Raw genomic sequence first — 19,886 nt, 5'->3', positions numbered from 1 at the left:
GCAATTAAAATGTCTCTCATGGTTAATAATTTTAAGGAAAATCCTAAATCAACATTTCTGCTGGACAGCTGTTAATTATTTTCTTCCGTGATTAATTTTAAAAAAGTATTTAATGCAAAGGTTTTTTTTTTAAATGAAGACTAGTTTATTAAAATATGTTTCTCAATAGAAGAAAAATAAGTATGAGCATTTCATATTTACTGAATTAGTCAATGAGGGTTATTTAATTACTAAATGAATTATTTTATTTTTCTAACATACTACTTTAAAATGTCATCAGCAATGAATAAGAGTAGCAGTGTTGGATATTAACTAAGCAAAACTCATACCATATTACAGTTTACATTTGTATATATTTGATTATTTATAAGATTGACTTTTCTATATTCCTTAGTTGCAGCAGTACTGTCTGTTTTCCCTATTTATCTAGCTGGGTTTTAAAGTCTTTCTTGCTGATCTCTGAGTTTTCCACACAGTACAGAAACTTTTATTATCTCCACAGAATTGTGAACTTTGGCTACTGTATTATAAATAATTCACATATGAATCACATCAGTGTTCTTGGAATTTATTATTTTTATTTCTAATTAATTTTATTGGTACATTTAAGGTATACAATGTAATGACATTCATCATTGAAAATTTGCACCATTACATAATCCATCTTGGTTCTTATTTTTCCCCCTCCCCCCGCCCCCCCCTCAACCCCTCTACCCTTCCCTATCTACAAAGACTTTATTTACATTTTTTTTTCATGTTAGTTCCATTGTTTTTGGAATTTATAACCCAGAAAGGCTGAATATGGACACACACACACACACACACACCCTTACAGACATGGTTTCTGGAACCCAAATCATGATGGCAGCTCTTTTCTATTTATACCGCCACTCTCCATGGTCCCCTTCTGGGACATAACTGACAGGTCACCCTGGCATAAATACACAAACAGCTTTGGCTCTCCTCATCTGCTTACAGTGCAGTTAAGAGAACAGGCTCTATGTTAAACTATGGGCCCCTCACTTAGGTAATGCCTAGTTTAATAAGCCACTTAACCTCTAAACCTCAGTTTGTTCATCTGTAAAATGGGAAAAGTAGTTTCTCATAGGAATTCATAGAATAAATGAAATAAAACATGTAAAGCGCTTTATGCAAGGCCAGCAATAAAGCACATACTAAAATGTTGTCGATTGTTTTAATAAATTCAGCCATAAAGATTTGTGTCAGTGCTTCCAGTATTAGAGAATTGTTTATATTTACCAAAACAGAATTTAAACCTATTTCCTCTTGTTCTGTGGAGAAGAAAGAACAGCTGTTCATTATTCTTACTACAGTATCTTTGAATATCATTTAAGATACTGGTAGCACATCTGTTAATGTCCTAAAACATTGATTTGCCCTAAAGAAATGAGCAAAAGGCTTGGATAACTGAAAAATACTTAAACCACATATTGTAACCTAATGAATATTCCAAAAGCTGTAGAACAAATATGTCTCCCTATTTAACTAAATTTCAAATAACTAATTTTTTAAAAGTACATCAATACCAGTACAGCTGTGGGCCAACTATCAGTTTTTCTCTCTTGCATTACTTTATGAAAAAGAGCAAAGGAAAACATAGTCCTATTAGTTTAACCTCCACTTTTTTCATAGTTCCACAAAGGCACAAGGGTCACTTTGGAAAAATTGAAAAAGAAAATTTGATTTGCATAAAATTCAGCATAGTACACCTGTCCAAAACATGAGAGAAAACAGCCAAGATCTTACTTCGAAGTCCCCTTCAAATACAAACAAGGGAGCATAATTATTCATATTTTACATTACGAAAAACACTCAATATTGCCTTCTTAAAATGAAATTGGCTACAAAGAATTATTCTCTCCATTGACTAAGGCAAGCGAAACCAATCAGAAAAGCGTGCACTTAAAAACTGCTCAAAAGGACATTCATTTAATTTGGCCATTCATTCTCTTTAAATGAGAGTCAGTTACCAAGTGTGAAACATGCTCTATCCACAGGAAATGTAATCAAGGGCTGAATAAAATTAGTTCTTAAAATGAACCTAAGAAATTCATTTTTTGATATAACTTTATTTGGATTAATAGTTTGCCAAATAGAGTTTCACATCTTTCATGCTAAAATTAGAGCCTATAGAAATCCATCTTAGCAAATGTGAACTTCGCATCGCATTGCATCCCCCAAAATGGGTATTTATAGCACATCTGCACAGCACAATGGAGCTGAGGCAGTTCTGCTGCCTCAGAGAGACCTCTAACAGGGCAATGAGAAACCAACAGCAGTGTGCAGAGTAGCTGCTCACTGCCACGTATGCCACATAAGAAATTTTTCCCTGACTCAGATGTGGTCTCTTGAGAAAAGAGAACCAACCAATCCTAATACCAACCATCATACTCTAAATACAGGCAACAGGGGCGGGGGATTTAGCTCAGCGGTTCAGTGGCCTGCCTTGCAAGCGCAAGGACCCGAGTTCAATCCCCGGTACCAAAAAACAAACAAACAAACAAACCAAAAAACCCAAACAAATAAATACAGGCAACGGCCCAAGCTTAATTTGCCTGCGCATGTGTTTCCATAGCCGCTCTCTCTCAACACCTGATGTTGAGCTTCTACAATTCTGACACGGTGAGACTATGTTACTAAAGAAACCAAGGTATGATGTCCTCAACAGAACAACATCCATTGTCTGCAGCAAACGAAGAAGTTCACAGTTGTGGAAAGAAAATAAGTCTTCATCATACACAGTAGTCCCTTACTATCCATGGAGGATACACTCCCAGAGCCCTAGAAAGTAGAGAAGACCTAAACAAATGGAAAACTATCTCGTCTTCAAGAACTGGGAGACAACACTAAGATGGCAAAAGTCCCCAAACTGATGTATAAATCCAATGCAACCTGTAAGAATCTCAGCTGGCTTTTTTGTAGTAACTGATAAACTGACCCTAAAATTCATTACCAAAAAATAAAAATGGATCAAAGGCCTATACATAAGAGCAAAAATTATAAAATTCTTATGAAAAAATAGAATATTTATAACCTTGGGTTGGGTGATCGCTTCTTAGATATGACATCGAAAATACACACATCCAAAAGAAAAGAGAAAAACTGGACTGTCCCGGCCCTGGACTTCATTAAAAGTGAAAAGACAGTCCACAGAATGGGAGAAAATATTTTGCAAATCATGTATCTGATAAAGGTCTAGCATTTAGAATATATTAAGAATTCTCTAGGGGTCAGGGATTTAGTTCAGTGAAAAGACGTCTGCCTCGTAAGTGCAAGATCCTGACTTCGAGCCCCAGTACCAGGAAAAAAAAAAAAGAATTCTCTCAGTTCAACAATAAAAAAGCCTGGTGAGGGCCAGGGATTTATCTCAGTGGTGCCTGCCCCATCAGCGTGAGGGTCCTGAGTCCAATCCCCCGTACAAAAAAAGGAAAAAAGCCTGGTGTGGTGGCACGTGCCTACCATCCCAGTATTTGAGAGGCTGAAGCAGGAGGACTGCCACAAATCTGAGTCCAGCTGGGGCTACACAGTGAATTCAAAGACAGTCTGAACTATACATAGCAAGATAAGAAAGAAAAAAGGCAGGTAAGCAAGAAAGCAAGCAAAAAAATGACAGCCATTTAAAAAAATAGGTAAAGTATTGAATAAACATTTCTCCAAAAAGGTAAAGAAATGGCCCAAAGGCACATGAAAAGATCTCGACATCATTACCCATCAGGAAAATCCAAAGCAAAACCACAATGACCTATTGTTTCAAAGCAAGACACAACAGTAAATGTTTGAAAGGACATGGAGAAAACTGAACCTCATCCATTCCTGGTGGGAATACAATGTGGTGCGGCCCTCTTGGGAAACTGTGTGGTAGTTTATCAAAAGCACAGTGTCACCATGGGCCAAAGTCCACCTCTAGTTCTGCCTGTGGTGGGCAGGACTGGGTCCCCTCAGGACCTGTACGCTGAAGTCCTAACGCCCAGCACTTCAGAATGTGACCATTTGGAGGCAGAGCCTTTAGAGAGATGATTAAAGTAAAATGTGGCTGTGTTAGGCTCTACTACAATGTGACTGGTGTGACAAAACATGGCCAAAGGCATCAGGGAAGTGTGCGTGTGCACAAAGGCTCCTGTGTGGAGACACAGACACAGAAAGCAAAGGAGAGAGGCTGGAAGAGAAACCAGACCTCTGACACCTTCACCTGAGACCACCAGCCCCAGATCTGTGAGAGTAGAAGCCGCTGTCTCAGCCACGCAGCCTTGGCATTCTGTCCCAGCAATCCTAGGGAACTAGCACAGTACTCAAGCGATCTGAAAACATTCTATTTTACACAAACATAAAAATTATATACAAATGCTCATGGCAGCACTGTTCACAGCAGTCAGAAAGTAGAAGTGGGACTGGGGACTTAGCTCAGTGGCACTGCCTCACAAGCACAAGGTCCTGAGTTTGATCCCTGGTACCACAAAAAAACAAAGTAGAAGTAACCAAATGTCTATTAATGCATGTTTTAGTCAGCTTTGCATCACTTCAATGGCGTAGCTGAGGCACTAAGAGAAAAGTCTTAGTCAGCTCACAGTTTAGGAGGCTGAGTCCATGCCCGATCAGCAGCCTCCTCTTGACTGCCACAAGATGGCACAGTTGGCAAAGATAGCTGTGTGTGCAGAGGAAGCAAGTGATTATATCTTGAACCAGAAGCAGACAGACAGGAGATGGGGCCAAGCTAAGGATTTTATAACAATCCTCCCATGAAAACCATCTCCCAAGGGCACAGCCCCACTAAGGACCACCCATGAGCCCCACCTCCAAAGTGGTCCACCACCTCCCAGTAGCTTCACCCCACCGACCAAGCCTTTACCACATGGGCCTTTGGGAGACATCCAACATGGTACAATGCATCACGCACCCGTAAAAAAAAAAGAATGAGGCACAGTGGATATGATCTCAGCTAGTCAAAAAGCTGAGGCAGGAGGATCACAAGTTCAAGGCCAGCCTATTCAAATCAGCAAGACCTTGTCCCAAAAAATAAAAAGGACTGGAGAAGTAGCTCAGTGACAAAATGCATGCCTAGCACACACAAAGCCATGGGTTCAATGTCCAGTACCACAAAAAACTCAAAAATTAAAAAATGATGCGCTGAAATTTGTTACAGCACAGAGGAACCTTGAAAACACCATGCAAAATAAAAGCAGCCAAACACATGTATGATTCCACTTACAAGAAGTATCTAGAATAGGCAAATCTGTAAAACAGAAAGCAGATTAGAGGTTGCTAAAGGCTGAGGTCAGGGGAAACAGGAAGAAACTACTCAGTGAGAGACTTTCTTTTGAAGTGATAAAATGATCTGGATTAAGACCCTGATGATAGTTCTGCAACCCTGTGAGTTACTGAAAACCATTCTTTTGTATGTGTGAAATATAATGTAAAAAATATAGAAGGTTTTTGGGTTGCAGAGTTAAAGATCACCTTCCTTCAAAAAGTAAGATACAGTAAAACAGAGACCCATGCAATTTGAACAAGCTCTGTGAAAGGACATGATATGATTTTTTTGGTGTCTTTCTCATACTTGTGGTTTCTCTTCAGATCATAAAAATCTTTTGCCTTTTACTAAAGTTTCTTTCGTATAAATCATTCTGCAACTATCTTGAGAAAAGCTCATTTTTAATGAAATCAGAATTCTCATATAACTTTCAATATAAATCCGAAGAACTTATGCTATGGGAAAAATAGCACTGTAACACTCGCCTGAAGTAAAAATGCCAAGGGTAGCACAGAGTGCTCTTTACACATGCAGTGCACTGACTCATTCAGGCACAGACTTCTGATTCTTTCTCTTCAGCCCTCGTAACTCCACTCCATCAGTGAGATGCCTCCTGCTGGGGAGACCTAGTTCACGTAGGTGCTCAGGGGCCGGCAAGGGCACTGTATCTGCTGGGCCAGACACTTCTGAGGTAGGCACGTGGGCCCAGCCAAGCTACCTGGGGCACTCCCTGGAGTCCCTCCCACCTCACCCCACAGGCAGGTCAGCTGCAACAAGGTAACAAGGTAAGCTCAACGCTAGGCTTCCCAAGTCTCTGGTAATGTGATGGAAACTGCCTGCAGAAGAAAGCCAACTCACAGGGAGGGATGGAGTGAGAGATAAAGATGGAGCCCTGACAGCACTGCAGAGGCCAGGGGTGAGACCACAGTAAAGCTTGCTGCGCCTGGGCTCCAGCAACAGGGACCAGCACATTCTTCAGGTTGAATGAGTTCTGGGACTACAATAGCTCCTTATCGTAAACATGTAAATAACTGAGAAACCAGCTTTTGGGGTTTTTTTGCTTTGTTTTGTTTGTTTTTTTAGATGGGTTTCACTTGCCTTGAACTATCTTGCCCAGGCTGGCCTCCAACAGGCATGAACCACCACAGCCAGCTGGAAACCAGTTACTGATTCATCAGAAAAGCTCTGCAGAATGAGGCAGGAGGATAAAGTGAGGCAGGGAGAGACTGAAGAATGAAAAGAGAGAAATGGACTATAGAAGAAAAACTTATGAACACGTTTAAAAGCAAAGTTACTTCCTGAAGATAATTTTTGAAGCCAGACTGCCTGTGTTTGAATCATACTTGGCTGCTTAAAACTCTAAGTTATTTGGTTTATTTCACTTCTTTGTATCTGTTTTCTCACTGGGAAATGAGGATGATAATAGCATCTATCTTATAGAGCTACGATAAGGAATGAGTTAGAACAGGGCTTGACATGTGACAAGCACTCCAAAACTCCAGCTCCAGTCAATACTGATGAGATAGGAGTCCAAAGCTAAACTTGTACCTTGAAAATCATGCATTTGTATTAGCAATACACCGTAGGAAAGGACCACAGGATTTTTAAAAGAAACTGATGTAGCCACACAATGGGTCATATAGCCAGCATAAATGGAATGAAGTCTTGTTAGCTGTAGGAGCCTTGAAAACACTAAGCTATCTGGAGCTGCACATCAGTACTGAGCGACACCACTGATAGGAAATGCTCAGACAGGCGAATCCACGGGAGCGGAAAGTGATGCTCAGGGGAGGTAAGAGTGGGGTTTCTCTTCAGTGTGATGGAAATGTTCCTGAAATAAGACTGCAGTGATGGCTACGCAACACAGTGAGCATACATCACAATCACCAAAATGCACACTTCAACATGGCGCACACAGAGTCGTATCTAATTTAAAAAAAAGGAAACTCAGATTTTTTTCTGTTCTTCAGGACTGGAGACAACATGGGAAGTCTGAATCCAGCCCTATTTATCGGTTTGTTTAATTTTCAGCAGGGTCTCAGTCACCCAGGCTGGGTGATCCTCCTGCCTCAGCCTCTCACGTAAGGGGGAGTACAAGTGTGACATCACCCCCTGCAATGGCTCTTTAATAAGAAACCTCTATTATCATCTTGCCAAGGATCACTTGTGTCAAGCAGGTGCCAGTTAACTGAGCAAGTGCTTTTAAGGGAGGGTGGGTGCTTAGCAAGCCAGACCTGTTAGTAAGGAGTGAAAACCTGAGAAATGCTGTTGCTCATAATAGGTGAAATAAAGTTGACTTGGAAATATAAAGATATATAAAGACACACTTCTTAACATTTCGTACTTTAAAAATCTGTTTGTCTGGTTTTTAGGGAAAGAAAGAGTATTTAATTTCACAGATTTTCTCAAGCAAATACTGGAATATTAGCTCAACAGACTATTAGATCTAAATACAAAGAAATACAAAGCCTGATCCCTATCATGCATTCAAAGTCACGTAAATAATACTAAGGACACAGTGTCTCATAAAGTTACAGTGCACTTCTGGAATTTAAACCATTACAGAAGCTAGGAAGAATATTTCAATGCCACAGAATTATAGACAGTAGGTGGAAGATGTGTCATATGTCAGACTCCTGAGGTGTGTATCTATTGCCATGGGATTCTTCTTTTTTGAGACAGGCTCTGGCTGTGTAGCTTAGGCTTGCCTTGAACTCCTGCTAACCCTCCTGCCTCAGCCTCTGGAGTGATGGGATTGTAGGTGAGAGCCAGCACGCCCAGCTGGCCATCAGATTCCTGTACTCTTCACACAGCTTATGTGCAGGAACCCTCTGCCCTGACACCTGCCTTCTCCCTACTGAGCCAGTCCTTTCGCTTCAGGCTGCATCCAGTGAGGGAGTATATACATCTCCTGGGAAAGCATACTTTAAATTCCTCTCACACTTTACAGATCTGATGGTGAAACAAAGTCCTAGAGATCTGACTAAGCACGAGGCAGCTCAGTGTATCTTTAAAATTTCATTCAATGCCAAGGATTTAGCTCAGCGGTTCGGTGGCCTGCCTTGCAAGAGCAAGGACCCGAGTTCAATCCCCGGTACCAAAAAAAAAAAAAATTTCATTACCTGACACCTGCCTTCTCCCTACTGAGCCAGTCCTTTCGCTTCAGGCTGCATCCAGTGAGGGAGTATATACATCTCCTGGGAAAGCATACTTTAAATTCCTCTCACACTTTACAGATCTGATGGTGAAACAAAGTCCTAGAGATCTGACTAAGCACGAGGCAGCTCAGTGTATCTTTAAAATTTCATTCAATGCCAAGGATTTAGCTCAGCGGTTCGGTGGCCTGCCTTGCAAGAGCAAGGACCCGAGTTCAATCCCCGGTACCAAAAAAAAAAAAAAATTCATTCTAAAGGAATTAATTTATCTTCAAGTTACAAGTCACAAGTAGATACAGTACACAGAGAAAAGTTGAGGAAGAGAAATCAACTGCCTCCGTATTTGAAATATGGAAGATTACCTGATGTTTATGCGATTAAAAAGGCGTTTATAACCAATTTCTACTTCTAAATGTTAAAGATCTATGACAGATTATAAACAGTTAAGAGAAAAACAAAAACACAGAACAATGAAGAATATTGTATCTCATTAACCTACCGAAAATCAATATCCAATAAAAGGCTTTTAAGGTTAGACTTCTTGTCACCAGATGCTGTCAACCTGATCAGCTCGTGCAACCTAAGGCAATTAGTAAAAGTAAATTTAATGAGAAATTACAAATGCCATAGACAATAAGCTAACCAACAATAAAACACATCAATGTTCTGCGAGCTCTGATATATCAATGAAACCCTGAAAACAATTTGGCAGGTGTAACCAAGGTTTCGGTTTTGCATATATTTTTAAAAGGGCTGGAACTTATCGGAAGCAGAGGTCTAATGTCATAGACAATTAAGACTCAAAACAGGAAGCATCTCCTCTGGTACACCAGAAAGAAATCTCTTCAATGGAATACAAGCTGCAAATCCCACAAGAGAAGGAGCAGCCTTCTCTTCCTGTGAATTCTCAGCACCTGACACTGTACACTGCACACAGTAAAAAACTACTTGACAAAGTTTACCACCATTTAAACAGCAGTAACAGGAGAATTTTTTTTAAAACTTCAGAACATACCTTGGTGTACCAACACATAGTACCCTTCTGAAGCCCAGGGCAGGGAGGAGGCCAACCAAGAAGTGACAGGTCCTATCTGCAAACAGATACTGGGCATTTGTCTTCTTGTTTTCCAGTGGGTAAAGGAGCTGGCTGGGTCTTCTTAACTGGGTGATAGCAATGTCCCCCACCACCTGATGCTCTCGGTGCTCCCCCCACTCATCTGGTAGCAGCAACTGCTGACAGCTCTGACAGAACTTTCTCTGAGTCAAAGGCAACTCCGTGAACCTCAAGTACCTTCAAGGCAATGAAAGAATAAGGTATTTTAACTTTGTTGGTTTTTTTTTTTTTCAGCTTTAATTGAGTTTATTGGTACATTTTAGGGATACAGTACAGTTAGGTTCATTGTTGGGATCTTGTACCTCTACATAACAAGTCTTGATTCTCATTTTTTCCCCTTACCCCTGCCCTCCCTTCACCCCCTAACTTTGTTGTTTTAACAATAGTGTATCTTTGCTATTTTTAGTACCCACAAAGTAGTCATACCTCCTAAAGGGTACTGCATAAAGAAGCAAAGGTAAGAAAAATCTGTAGGATGTTGTCTAGAATTTATGTCTGGCTATATAACTGCAAAGTGGAAAAGAATCAGCAATTTCATAATAATTGAGATGCTTCAATTTAGTCACTGAATGAAGATCAATATCCACTTAAAATGTGAATATAATATATTACTCAAACAAGTTAGTAGTAATGACAACTACTACCACATTCAAATTTATTGACAAACCCATGTGTTCCGACTCTGAAGTGTTAAACAGTCTGGCTCGGTCGACAGACATTTTAAAATGAGAAATTAGGATCATTCTCCAAGTTCTTATGGCATACTTAGCAAGAAAAATTACCTACTAAAAGGAAGGATGTTCCTACTGAGCGCCTCTGCTCCCAGCCAAACTGACAGAGGCTGATGTGAGTTCACCACCAAAAGCCAGGACAACATTCCCAGCCATGAAGCACTATGTCAGATCTCTCGCTTGGTTTCTTTAAGTCATCCTGACACCTCATCTCAAAGCCACTATTTCTCTTTTTTCACTTTATTAGAGTTTTTGCTTTGTTTTATTTATTTATTTATTTATTTAGACATAAGGTCTTGCTATATATGGGGACATAGCTCAGCATGAAGGTCCTGGGTTAATTGCAGTAAACAAACAAAAAAACCACTTCATTTTATATAACACCAGCTGTGGAATCAGAGTAAGACCAAAAAAAAAAAGAGCGAAAGAAGAAATCAGAGTAAGAAGAGAAAAGTAAGAATAAATTCAATGAGGATCAAAATGTCTAAATCCCAAGCAGCTTTTGTTGTTGTTGTTGATTTATTTTGTTTTCATTTGTAGTACTGGGGATCGAACCTGTGGTGCTTTACTACTGAGCTACCTCCCCATCTCTTTTTGAGATACTATCTCGATAGCTGCCCTTGAATTTGCAATCTTCCTGCCTCAGCCTCCTAAGTAGCTAAGATTCCAGGTGGGTACCACCATCTCCAGCTTAAATCGAAGCATGCTGAATAGTGTACTAGAGATTCCTAGAGTCTGACAAGTGTTCAATGTTTCAATGAAAAAAAATTGTGAAATGCAATATCAAAACTGTAAACTTAACAAGGAATCAAGTGGAGCATTAATACTTTTTCTATCTAAGCACAGTTTCACTTCAAAGCACTCAAGGCTGTGACAAATAAGATAATCTAAGTGGCTACTGCAAGAAAGCAGCTACAGACCCAGTAACTTAAGCATTTCTATTTCTATAATGATTGATCCTTTGACAACTTTATCCAAATCTAAAAAGATAGAGAAGAGGGATACTAGAAGGAACTTCCCAGTAATGCAAAGAAAGAGTGCCAGGAGAACAAAGGACCCCTAAGACATGGAACGCAAGTGGGAAGAATCAACAGACACTTCAGCAACCAAAACACTGAATTTGCTATGATTCCTATTATCACTAAATGTTAAGTACTGAAGATTTCTACAGCCAGCCTGGACAGAGTCACAGAGGCCAAATTTACCCTCCTGATCTTCAAAATAATTTTTAAACAAACAAACAAAAAAAATACATGAAACAACACTTTGAAGACAATGGACAACTGGTCACCCAAGACAGTGACCCACCCCAGGGCAGGGGCAAGGCAAAGTCCCATGTAGATGGGAAGGAGCCCACAGCACCTGGGGCGGGGACACACACAAGCTCAGCAGACTGACGAGACCCAACGGTGGAAGGGGAACCTGGGCAAAGGCCTAGCAAGCGCGCCCAGAGTACAAGGAGGGCAGAATCACGCATATCAAAGAGAAGGACGGGGTGAGAGGGGGGCACCCCAAGATCTGCCACGATTCCCTCATGTGAACACAGGCGGCTCTGTCCTGCCTATAGAGCGGCAAGCTAAGCTGCACACATTTCTTCTCAGGGGTCTAAGAGCCTGCTAGGCCGTGCGGGCTCCATCACAATGACCGTGGTAGCACAAAAAGAACCACAGAGCCAGAGTTGGCCCATAGGTGGAGCTTTGCCAGAATCTGCTCAACATCAAAGCCATAGCCAAATTGGGCATGGTGGTGCACATCTGTAATTTCAGCTCTCAGTAAGTTGAGGCAGGAGGATCACTGTGACTTCGAGATGAGCCTGGGCTACACAGTGAGTTTCAGGTCAGTCTCAACTACATAGTGAGACCTGTCTCAGACAAACAAACAAAAAAACTATAGCCAAGTACCTGAACAGGGTCCCAGAGCCAAGCTCAAAATATGCAAAAGAACACCATCTAGTACAGAACAAAGTAAAATTCAAGTTGCCAGCATCCAATCATATACTTATTACCAGGTAGGCAAAGAAACAGTAAAACATGACCATGATGACAAGAAAACCCCAAACCAACTAAAAATGACAAGGGAAGATGATATAATGAGTAAAGAAAGACATTAAAGCCACTTCTTATTATAAGTGTAATCCATGTGTTCATGATAGAAGAACAATGCGTGTGGCACACATCTGTAATTCCAGCCACTCCAGAGGCTAGGCAGGAGGATCCCAAGTTTGAACCCAGCCTGAATAACTTAATAAGGCCCTGTCTCAAAATTAAAAAAAAAAAGCTGTGGATGCAGCTGAGTGCGGTTCAATAAGGAGGGGATGGGAGGGAAAAAGACAGGAAGAAAAGGAGGAGCTGAAAGAGAAGAAAGAAGGAGGGGGGCAATGGTGATGAGGAGGACTATGAGGCTGAGGAAGACAAGGAGAAGAAGCATGAACCTGTGAGGTAAAAGACATGGCAGGCTGGGGTAGAGGTCACCGACAAGACTGTGCTTACGCAAGCCTTGGGTCCAGTCCTGGAGGGGTGGGCAGGGGGAATATGCAAGAAAAAGATGCCTCACCTATACAGATTTTTTTAAATTGCCTGAGATGAAAACCACCAGACAGGATTAAGAGCAGTTTAGAGACTACAGAAATGATCTATCAACCTGAAGGCATCGTCTCAAAAGCTACCCAAAGTGAAACATCAAGGCTTCAATATGTATGACTGGGGCGCCCTAAATGGGGGAGAGGGACAGAAAATCTTTTGACCATAATGAAGAAATTTTTCAGAATTACATCAGAAAATTTAAGAAGCTCAGAGAACCACAAGTACAAGAAATATGAGAGAAAACTCCCAGACACATTATAAAGTTTTTCAAAGTCAGGGATAAACACAAAGCTGGGGATATAGCTCAGCGGCACCATGCCTGCCTGGCAAGCGAAAGGTCCTGAGTTGAATCCTCGGTACCAGAAAAAAAGAAAAAAAGGAAAATCTGGGCTGAGCATGGTGGTAGGCTATATAGCAAGACCCCGTCTCAAAATGTAAAAAAAAAAGGTAAGAATGATATCATCAGGTTTCCCAGTGAAAACAATACAAGAAGAGTAACTGCAAAGCAATACCACATCTACGTCAGTTCTCACAGCAACCTAAAAAGGAGTGGATAATTCCTGATTCACTTTATGTTACTAAAGACAGAAAGTGGAAAAGAAAAAAAAAAGATTACGAGAAAACTATGCATCTATGTACCTCATAAACACAAACTAAATAGTAAAACAAAACCAGCAACACATTAAAAGATGCACTGTGCCATGACCAACTCTACTTTATCTTAGGAATGCAGGCTGCTTTAATGCCTCAAATCAACCAATGGGTTCACCATATCATAGTCTTAAAAATAGCCATCCTACCTGATGCAGAAAAAACATGACAAAATCAAGCATCCAACAATAATAAAGATTCTTAAAACACTGGTCTAGTTTGATAAAGGTCACTAAGAAAAACCTGTGGCTAGCAGCATACTGATAAAAGACTGTCCCCTAAAATGCAAACAAAGAAACGATGTCTACTTGTACTATCTTAATATAAACCAGGGCTCCTGGCCAGCTCAGTGAGACAAAATAAAGAAACAAGAGGCATAGAAATAATAGTATGGAAATAATAGTAAACTTATCATGATTTTAAAATTAAAAAAATCAATACACCGAACCAACTGTATTGTTACAGACCAGCAACAATCAGAAACTCAAATTTAAAAAGAACAAGATTTGAAATACCATTAAAGATATGAAATACTTGATAGGGATGTAGCTCAGTGGCACAGAACCTGCTTGGCAAATGCGAGGTCCTGAGTTCAAGCCCCAGCACAGAAAAAAAGGCAATACTTAATAGTTAAGCAGAGTAGCATATGCCTGATTCTAGCACTCTGGCAGCCTAAGGCAGAAGGATCAGAAGATTGTCCTTAGACTGCTCAATTTAGCAACTCAGCAAGATTCTACCTCAAAATAAAAAATAAAAGAGGGGCTAGGGCCGGGAATTTAGCTCAGTGGTGCCACTGCCTGCCTCACAAGCACAAGGCCCTGAGTTCAATCTCCAGACCTCAAAAATAAAAAAATTAAAAAAGTACCACATCAAAAAGAATAATAAAATACATGCTTTGATACTGATACAAAAAACAACTCCTGGGCCTGGTGGTGCATGCCTATAACCCCAGATACACAGGGGACCGAGGCAGGAGGATCACAAGTTTTGGGTCAGCCTGAACACGGCAAAACTCTGACTCAAGATTTTTTTTTCTTTGTTTCTTTTGAGACAGGGTCTCACTATTTAGTTGAGACTGAACTGGAACTCACTATGTTCAAGACCCAGGTTGGTCTTGAACTCACAGCAATCCTCCCGCCTCAGCCTGCCGAGTGCTGGGACTATAGGCGTACACCACCATGCCCGGCTCAAGATTTTTTAAAATGTTTAAAAGGCTGGAAATGAATCTCAGTAAAAGGTTCAATCCTCAGTACTAAGAAAACCAAAAACAAAATAGAACCCAAAACAATGACCCCAATAAACCAAATTTGGAAGCTGCTGGAATGCCAAATCATTATTCTGAAAACTGGTTAAAAAGAATGGGGAGGGAGTACCTCAGTGGCAGAGCAAGTACCTAGCATGCATGAGACCCTGGGTTCAATTTTCGACACTATAAAAAAAATTTTAATGAAAGGACTAGAAGGGAAAAATTAAATGTTTATCTTGTCTCTTCCCATATGAGTTGTAACAAGGCAAGCCAACAGCTGATGAAACAAAGTTCTTCTTTATAGAAGAATTACTGCTCATAAATACATAAACAGTGATTGGATTTTGTTAACCCTTTATAATCTCCAGCATACGATCATCAATTACTGCTAAATTTCAAGGCCAACACTGATAAGGGAACTAACTAGTGGTGAGGCTGGCTGATATGCAAACCCACAAACCAGTGATTAATCTCAACATCACCAACTAGATGATAGCTACACTTTGATGCTATCTAAAAAGAACTAAAGATAGGAAGGTAAATTTAAAGAATCAGCCAAAAGAGCTGGCTCTGGATGCTTTTAGGGAAGGGAAGTGTGGAAACGGCATCTTAGCTTTCTTTGTAAAACCTCACGGAATTATTCTACTGTCCGAGAGATTTAGCTCAGTGACACTATGCCTGCCTTGCAAGTACAAGGTCCTGAGTTCAATCCCCGGTACAAAAATAAATAAATTTCGGTGGATCTGGTATATTCACAAAGTTGTGTCACATCATCACATTCTAATTCCAAACCACTTTTAACACCTCTAAAAGAAAGCCCACCCCTGACCGCCCTACCGACCAACAGTCTGTCTCCACGAATCTGCCCACCCAGGGCATTTCGCAGAGCAGAATCACAGTAGCCAAATACAGATTTTGATTTAAAATTCTTTCACTAATAAACTTCTGTACAAGAAATAAAAACTGCTTTTAAGTTCTACCAAACAGGAGATGAATGAAGAAATTACAGCCAAGGGGCATCATTAAGGAACAAATAAATCCATTTGGCCACAGAATCTGAATAGACCAGTGCGGAGATTACAGTTACATTACACAAAGCCAGTAAGATAGATCCAAGAAAAGTGGGTAAGAGAAGGCAGGAACCAGGGTAAGCATAGTGATTCTTTTGGTTTTAGGGCCACGGGTTGGCAGATATTATCTAAAACTGAAAACTCAAGTAAAAGGTATAATATCCAAAGGCATATTCTAAGCCGAAAAAGAAACAATAAACTAAAATCAGACAGCAATTTATAAAGAAGGAAAACAGGAAGAAATGCTAAGTCCATCATTTCTCATTTTTTGATAAAAAAGATGGAGTGTGATATAAAGTTACAAAGCAATACTAGAACAAAAAGAGAGGAAACACACATGATAAAAGGGAACACAGATCATATGTAGTGAAAGAGAAGAAAAAGACATGACAAAAATAAGCATAAAATAATATAGCGACGCTGAGATCAACCTTAGCAGTTACATCCATGATGAAAGGGAGCTAAGCCCATCCAGAAAGCCTGGCCCAGCTAGGAACTTTTCTCACTCAGTGTGTGGGACACTGGGGTTCTGGCATGGTTCAGCTGTCTGCCCACATGCAAACACAGTCCTAGCTCCTGACGCTGTCCTGTCTTCAGGTCGGTCCTATGCACTGCCAAGATCGCTGGACAGTACTGCAACACTCAGTGTAGTGCCAAACATTTGATATCAGAAGTGAACGCTTCTGTGGAAGGACAACCACAGTAATCACAGACTTGAAAAAGGATCCAAGAAGGAAGATCCCGTGTGCAGATGAAGTATGAAACTCTGATGCTGAAAGATGATCAAAAGTGTCGCACAGAGAGCAGTAAGCTGAAGACAGCACAAACTCACGCAGGAAAGGACGGAGAGTTAAAAAAATGATGTGCAGTGGGAGGACTCACCCACCACAGGACCGAAGCTCAGTTGTTTTTAAAAGGAGAAAAAGAACACTGCCAAATGAGCCTCCAGATACCTGACTATATTTGTGTTTTACTTCCTTTTAAGTGCTGCAATGCAAAACTGCCTTTCAAAAGCTTTATTGCTAGTCTACTAACCTTTTCTTGACAAAGGACGAGATTATGAGCATATTTCTTACTTCAAAATCACAATTACTCACTATACTGCTTTAAATTTAGCAGTCACACATGAGGCTTTCTTACTTTGGTGGGAAGAATAGGAGAGCCAGAAGAACTGAGGATGACTCGGTGGTGGCCCTCCCTGTTTGTATTCACTGCACATACCCTGGGGGGACAGGAAATTCATTCCACTGCATGGCTCAGCATGACTCACAAATTGCAGGCTAGCATTTTGAAATGTCACTTTTATTGATCTCCATTTGATGTTTCATTTGACTTTCTTGGAGTACACAAATTATGTTTATGGCATTTCTCTAATAGTAGACCTTGAAAATCTAAGTTTAAATGAGCTCTAGAAAAACATAACCAAATGAAATATCAGCTAAACAAAATTATCTGGATGCCCATAAATTAACACTGATTTTAGCATTCACATTTATCTTCCCTGAGATTCCATAGGTCACAATAAAAGTGAAAACATCTACGTAATAGAAGATCAACACATCTCAGAGCATATCAGGCCGCTAAAAACTATAAGGAAAAGCAAATCTCAAGCACAGAATGTAAATCTGCCAACAGCACACCTATGACCATAAAGCATGGCTCACAGAGTGAGATTAGAAAAATGAGTATCCAAGCCTGTTCTGTAAACGGGGACTCCATGCAGTGCTGCTGATCCCACGAAAACACTGGGGACAAAGTTTAATTTCTCTTGCTCGCTACCATCATTCCTTTCTGATAATTTCAAAAATACATCAGTCAATGAGAAGCAAGAATGACTCCACAATATGAAGTGAAATTTGCTTTCCAGAATAGGTAAGAAGTTTAAATGCAGTTTAATATTTTCAAATACAGTAGTACTTTAACACAGCTAACATTTTTAATACAGCTAACTTATAAATGAGCTGTATAAAATTAAATTACCCACAATTTAGGAAGCAATTACAATCTCCAATAAGAGTATATCATCCTTAGATCAATTTATTTATTTTTTGCTTTTGTGAGACAGGGTGTTGCTGTGTCATTCAGGCTGGACTTCAGCTAGGTAGGCCAGGCTGGCCTTGAGCTCACAGTGATCCTCTTGCCTCAGCCTCCTGAGTGCTGGGATTACAGGCCTGTGCCACCACGCCCATCTTGACATGGATTTACACAGAAGAATTTTGTCTCATGTGAAGACACACTAAGAAAACAGGTAACTTACTAATAAACCTTTGACTTTTAAAAGGCAACATTTCAAAAGGACTTATCTTTTTTTTGGTACCGGGGATCAAACTCAGGACTCTATGCTTCAATAGAACTTATCTTAAAGCACTGTAAGTACTGACAGGAATGACTGATTTCAAACTTTTGCTTACTGCTACGACATTTCAGAAAGTGTCAACTTCTGCCTATCTTTCCAAACCTGGCTGAGCACCACGTTCTAGAACTGGACCGACGGCTACTGCCCATCAGCACCAGGGCGATCACTTTGCAGGTCCTCCAAGCCTGAGGAGCCTCTCCCACTGCAGGATCTTCCCACACCTCACCTCCATTCAGTCCCCAACACACACCTGCCAGGTGAACCAGTGAGCAGTGGGAGGCTGGGCACTGACAGCCAAACCTGGGGCTATGGGGCATGGACAGTTTAAGATGTTGGAAATAATTTCATTACAACTTCCTCTCAAAGACCCACACAAGACAGACAAAGTTATGGTGCCCAAGAAATGACCTTTCGGAAATCCTTTACTACCTCCTATTTCAGCCAGTGTTTTGTTTTAATGACTCTGAAACAAGCATTTCAAAAAGTCTTGATCATCAGGGATAGGGATGGAGTTCAGTACAGAGCACTTGCCTACCAGTGCAAAACCCTGGGTTTGACTCCCAGCACTAAGAGAAAGAAAGAAAAAAAAAGAATGAAAACAAATTTTTAAAAAAGTTTATTATCAAAAACCCATTTCTAGGAGCAGGAGGACAAGAACAGTGGTTCACCTGCAGCCCGAAATTTTATGTAAAGAAAGGAGGTGACCTGGATTTTTAATTGAATCGCTGATATCCTTATGAAGTACTAACTAGAAAAAAAGAATGCTTATCAGATTTAAAATAGGGCAAAGTACAAAACTACATACATATCACAACTACAACCTTGATAAAAAACAAACAAAAAAAAAACCTTGGCATAGGGGAAAAACAGCAAGAAATACTACAAAATGCGGTGGGTTCAAAGGGTGAAACCACAGGCAAGGTTTTTCTATTGCCCGCACATCCAGTATTCTATTTCCTCTCCTGAGAATCCATCACGATCTCTCTGTTCACTTCTTACCTTTTATCCCTTCCTGCCACCCTGCTTGGAATCATTATTATCATTTACTAACTACTGGCTGCTTTTAGGTTTCAAAATAACGTTCACAGGCAGAGACATAAATGTGAGACGTGGCTCAGTCGTTCTCGCAGTGAGTGTGAAGTCACTGAACTTCCGCAAGTCTCCTTTTCCTCACCTAAGTAAACCACCCCGGTGGGATTATGGAGCAGCTCACGTAAAACACCTAGCACAGCGGTGACCTGCTCAATTCACATTAATTCCCTTTGCAGCACTCCCTGTTGTTGACTGAATTCCTGTTTGGTAAGCAGGTGTCTCAGCTTATGTACTAAAGCTAAGCAGCAATCAAGTTCTGTTAAGGAAAGCCTCCTCCTCAGAGGGCTTGAAAATCCAAGACACTCAGGAAAGACATAAACAGATCTGGGGACCCTTTTGCTCTTAGGCAGAATGAAGTCTCACAATCTTCAATACAGCAGCCCAAATAGCAGAAGGAACTGCCAACAAACTGCAAACCTATTTAGCCAGGCATGTGTCACACCTATAATCCCAACACTCTGAGAGGCTGAGGCAGGAGGATTTAAAGACTGCATCCAGCCTCAACAATTTATCAACTTAGTGATGTGAAGTGGTTCAGTGCAAAGGCTCTGGGCTCAACACTCAGTACTACCAAAAAAAAAAAAAAAAAAAAAAAAAAAAAAAAAAAAAAAAAAAAATAA

At 40.5% G+C, this 19,886-nt stretch overlaps 1 protein-coding gene across 4 annotated transcripts in view; it reads right to left on the bottom strand.

Moving 5' to 3' along the window:
- The window catches only part of Zcchc4 (zinc finger CCHC-type containing 4), a 47,635-nt gene that overhangs the window by 22,899 nt on the left and 4,850 nt on the right, over positions 1-19,886 (bottom strand). For all 4 annotated transcript variants that reach the window (XM_010608484.2, XM_010608485.2, XM_010608486.1 and 1 more), the window contains 2 exons: positions 9,440-9,715; positions 8,924-9,004 (listed from right to left, as the gene is read on the bottom strand). In XM_010608484.2, the coding sequence (XP_010606786.1) occupies positions 8,924-9,004; positions 9,440-9,715 (357 nt within the window). The remainder of the gene's footprint in view (positions 1-8,923; positions 9,005-9,439; positions 9,716-19,886) is intronic.

The sequence above is a fragment of the Fukomys damarensis genome, unplaced genomic scaffold (genome assembly GCF_012274545.1).
Source record: "Fukomys damarensis isolate Sample0158 unplaced genomic scaffold, DMR_v1.0_HiC HiC_scaffold_35, whole genome shotgun sequence".
In the NCBI taxonomy this organism is placed as follows: domain Eukaryota; kingdom Metazoa; phylum Chordata; class Mammalia; order Rodentia; family Bathyergidae; genus Fukomys; species Fukomys damarensis.
This window is presented reverse-complemented; position numbering and strand designations above follow the sequence as displayed.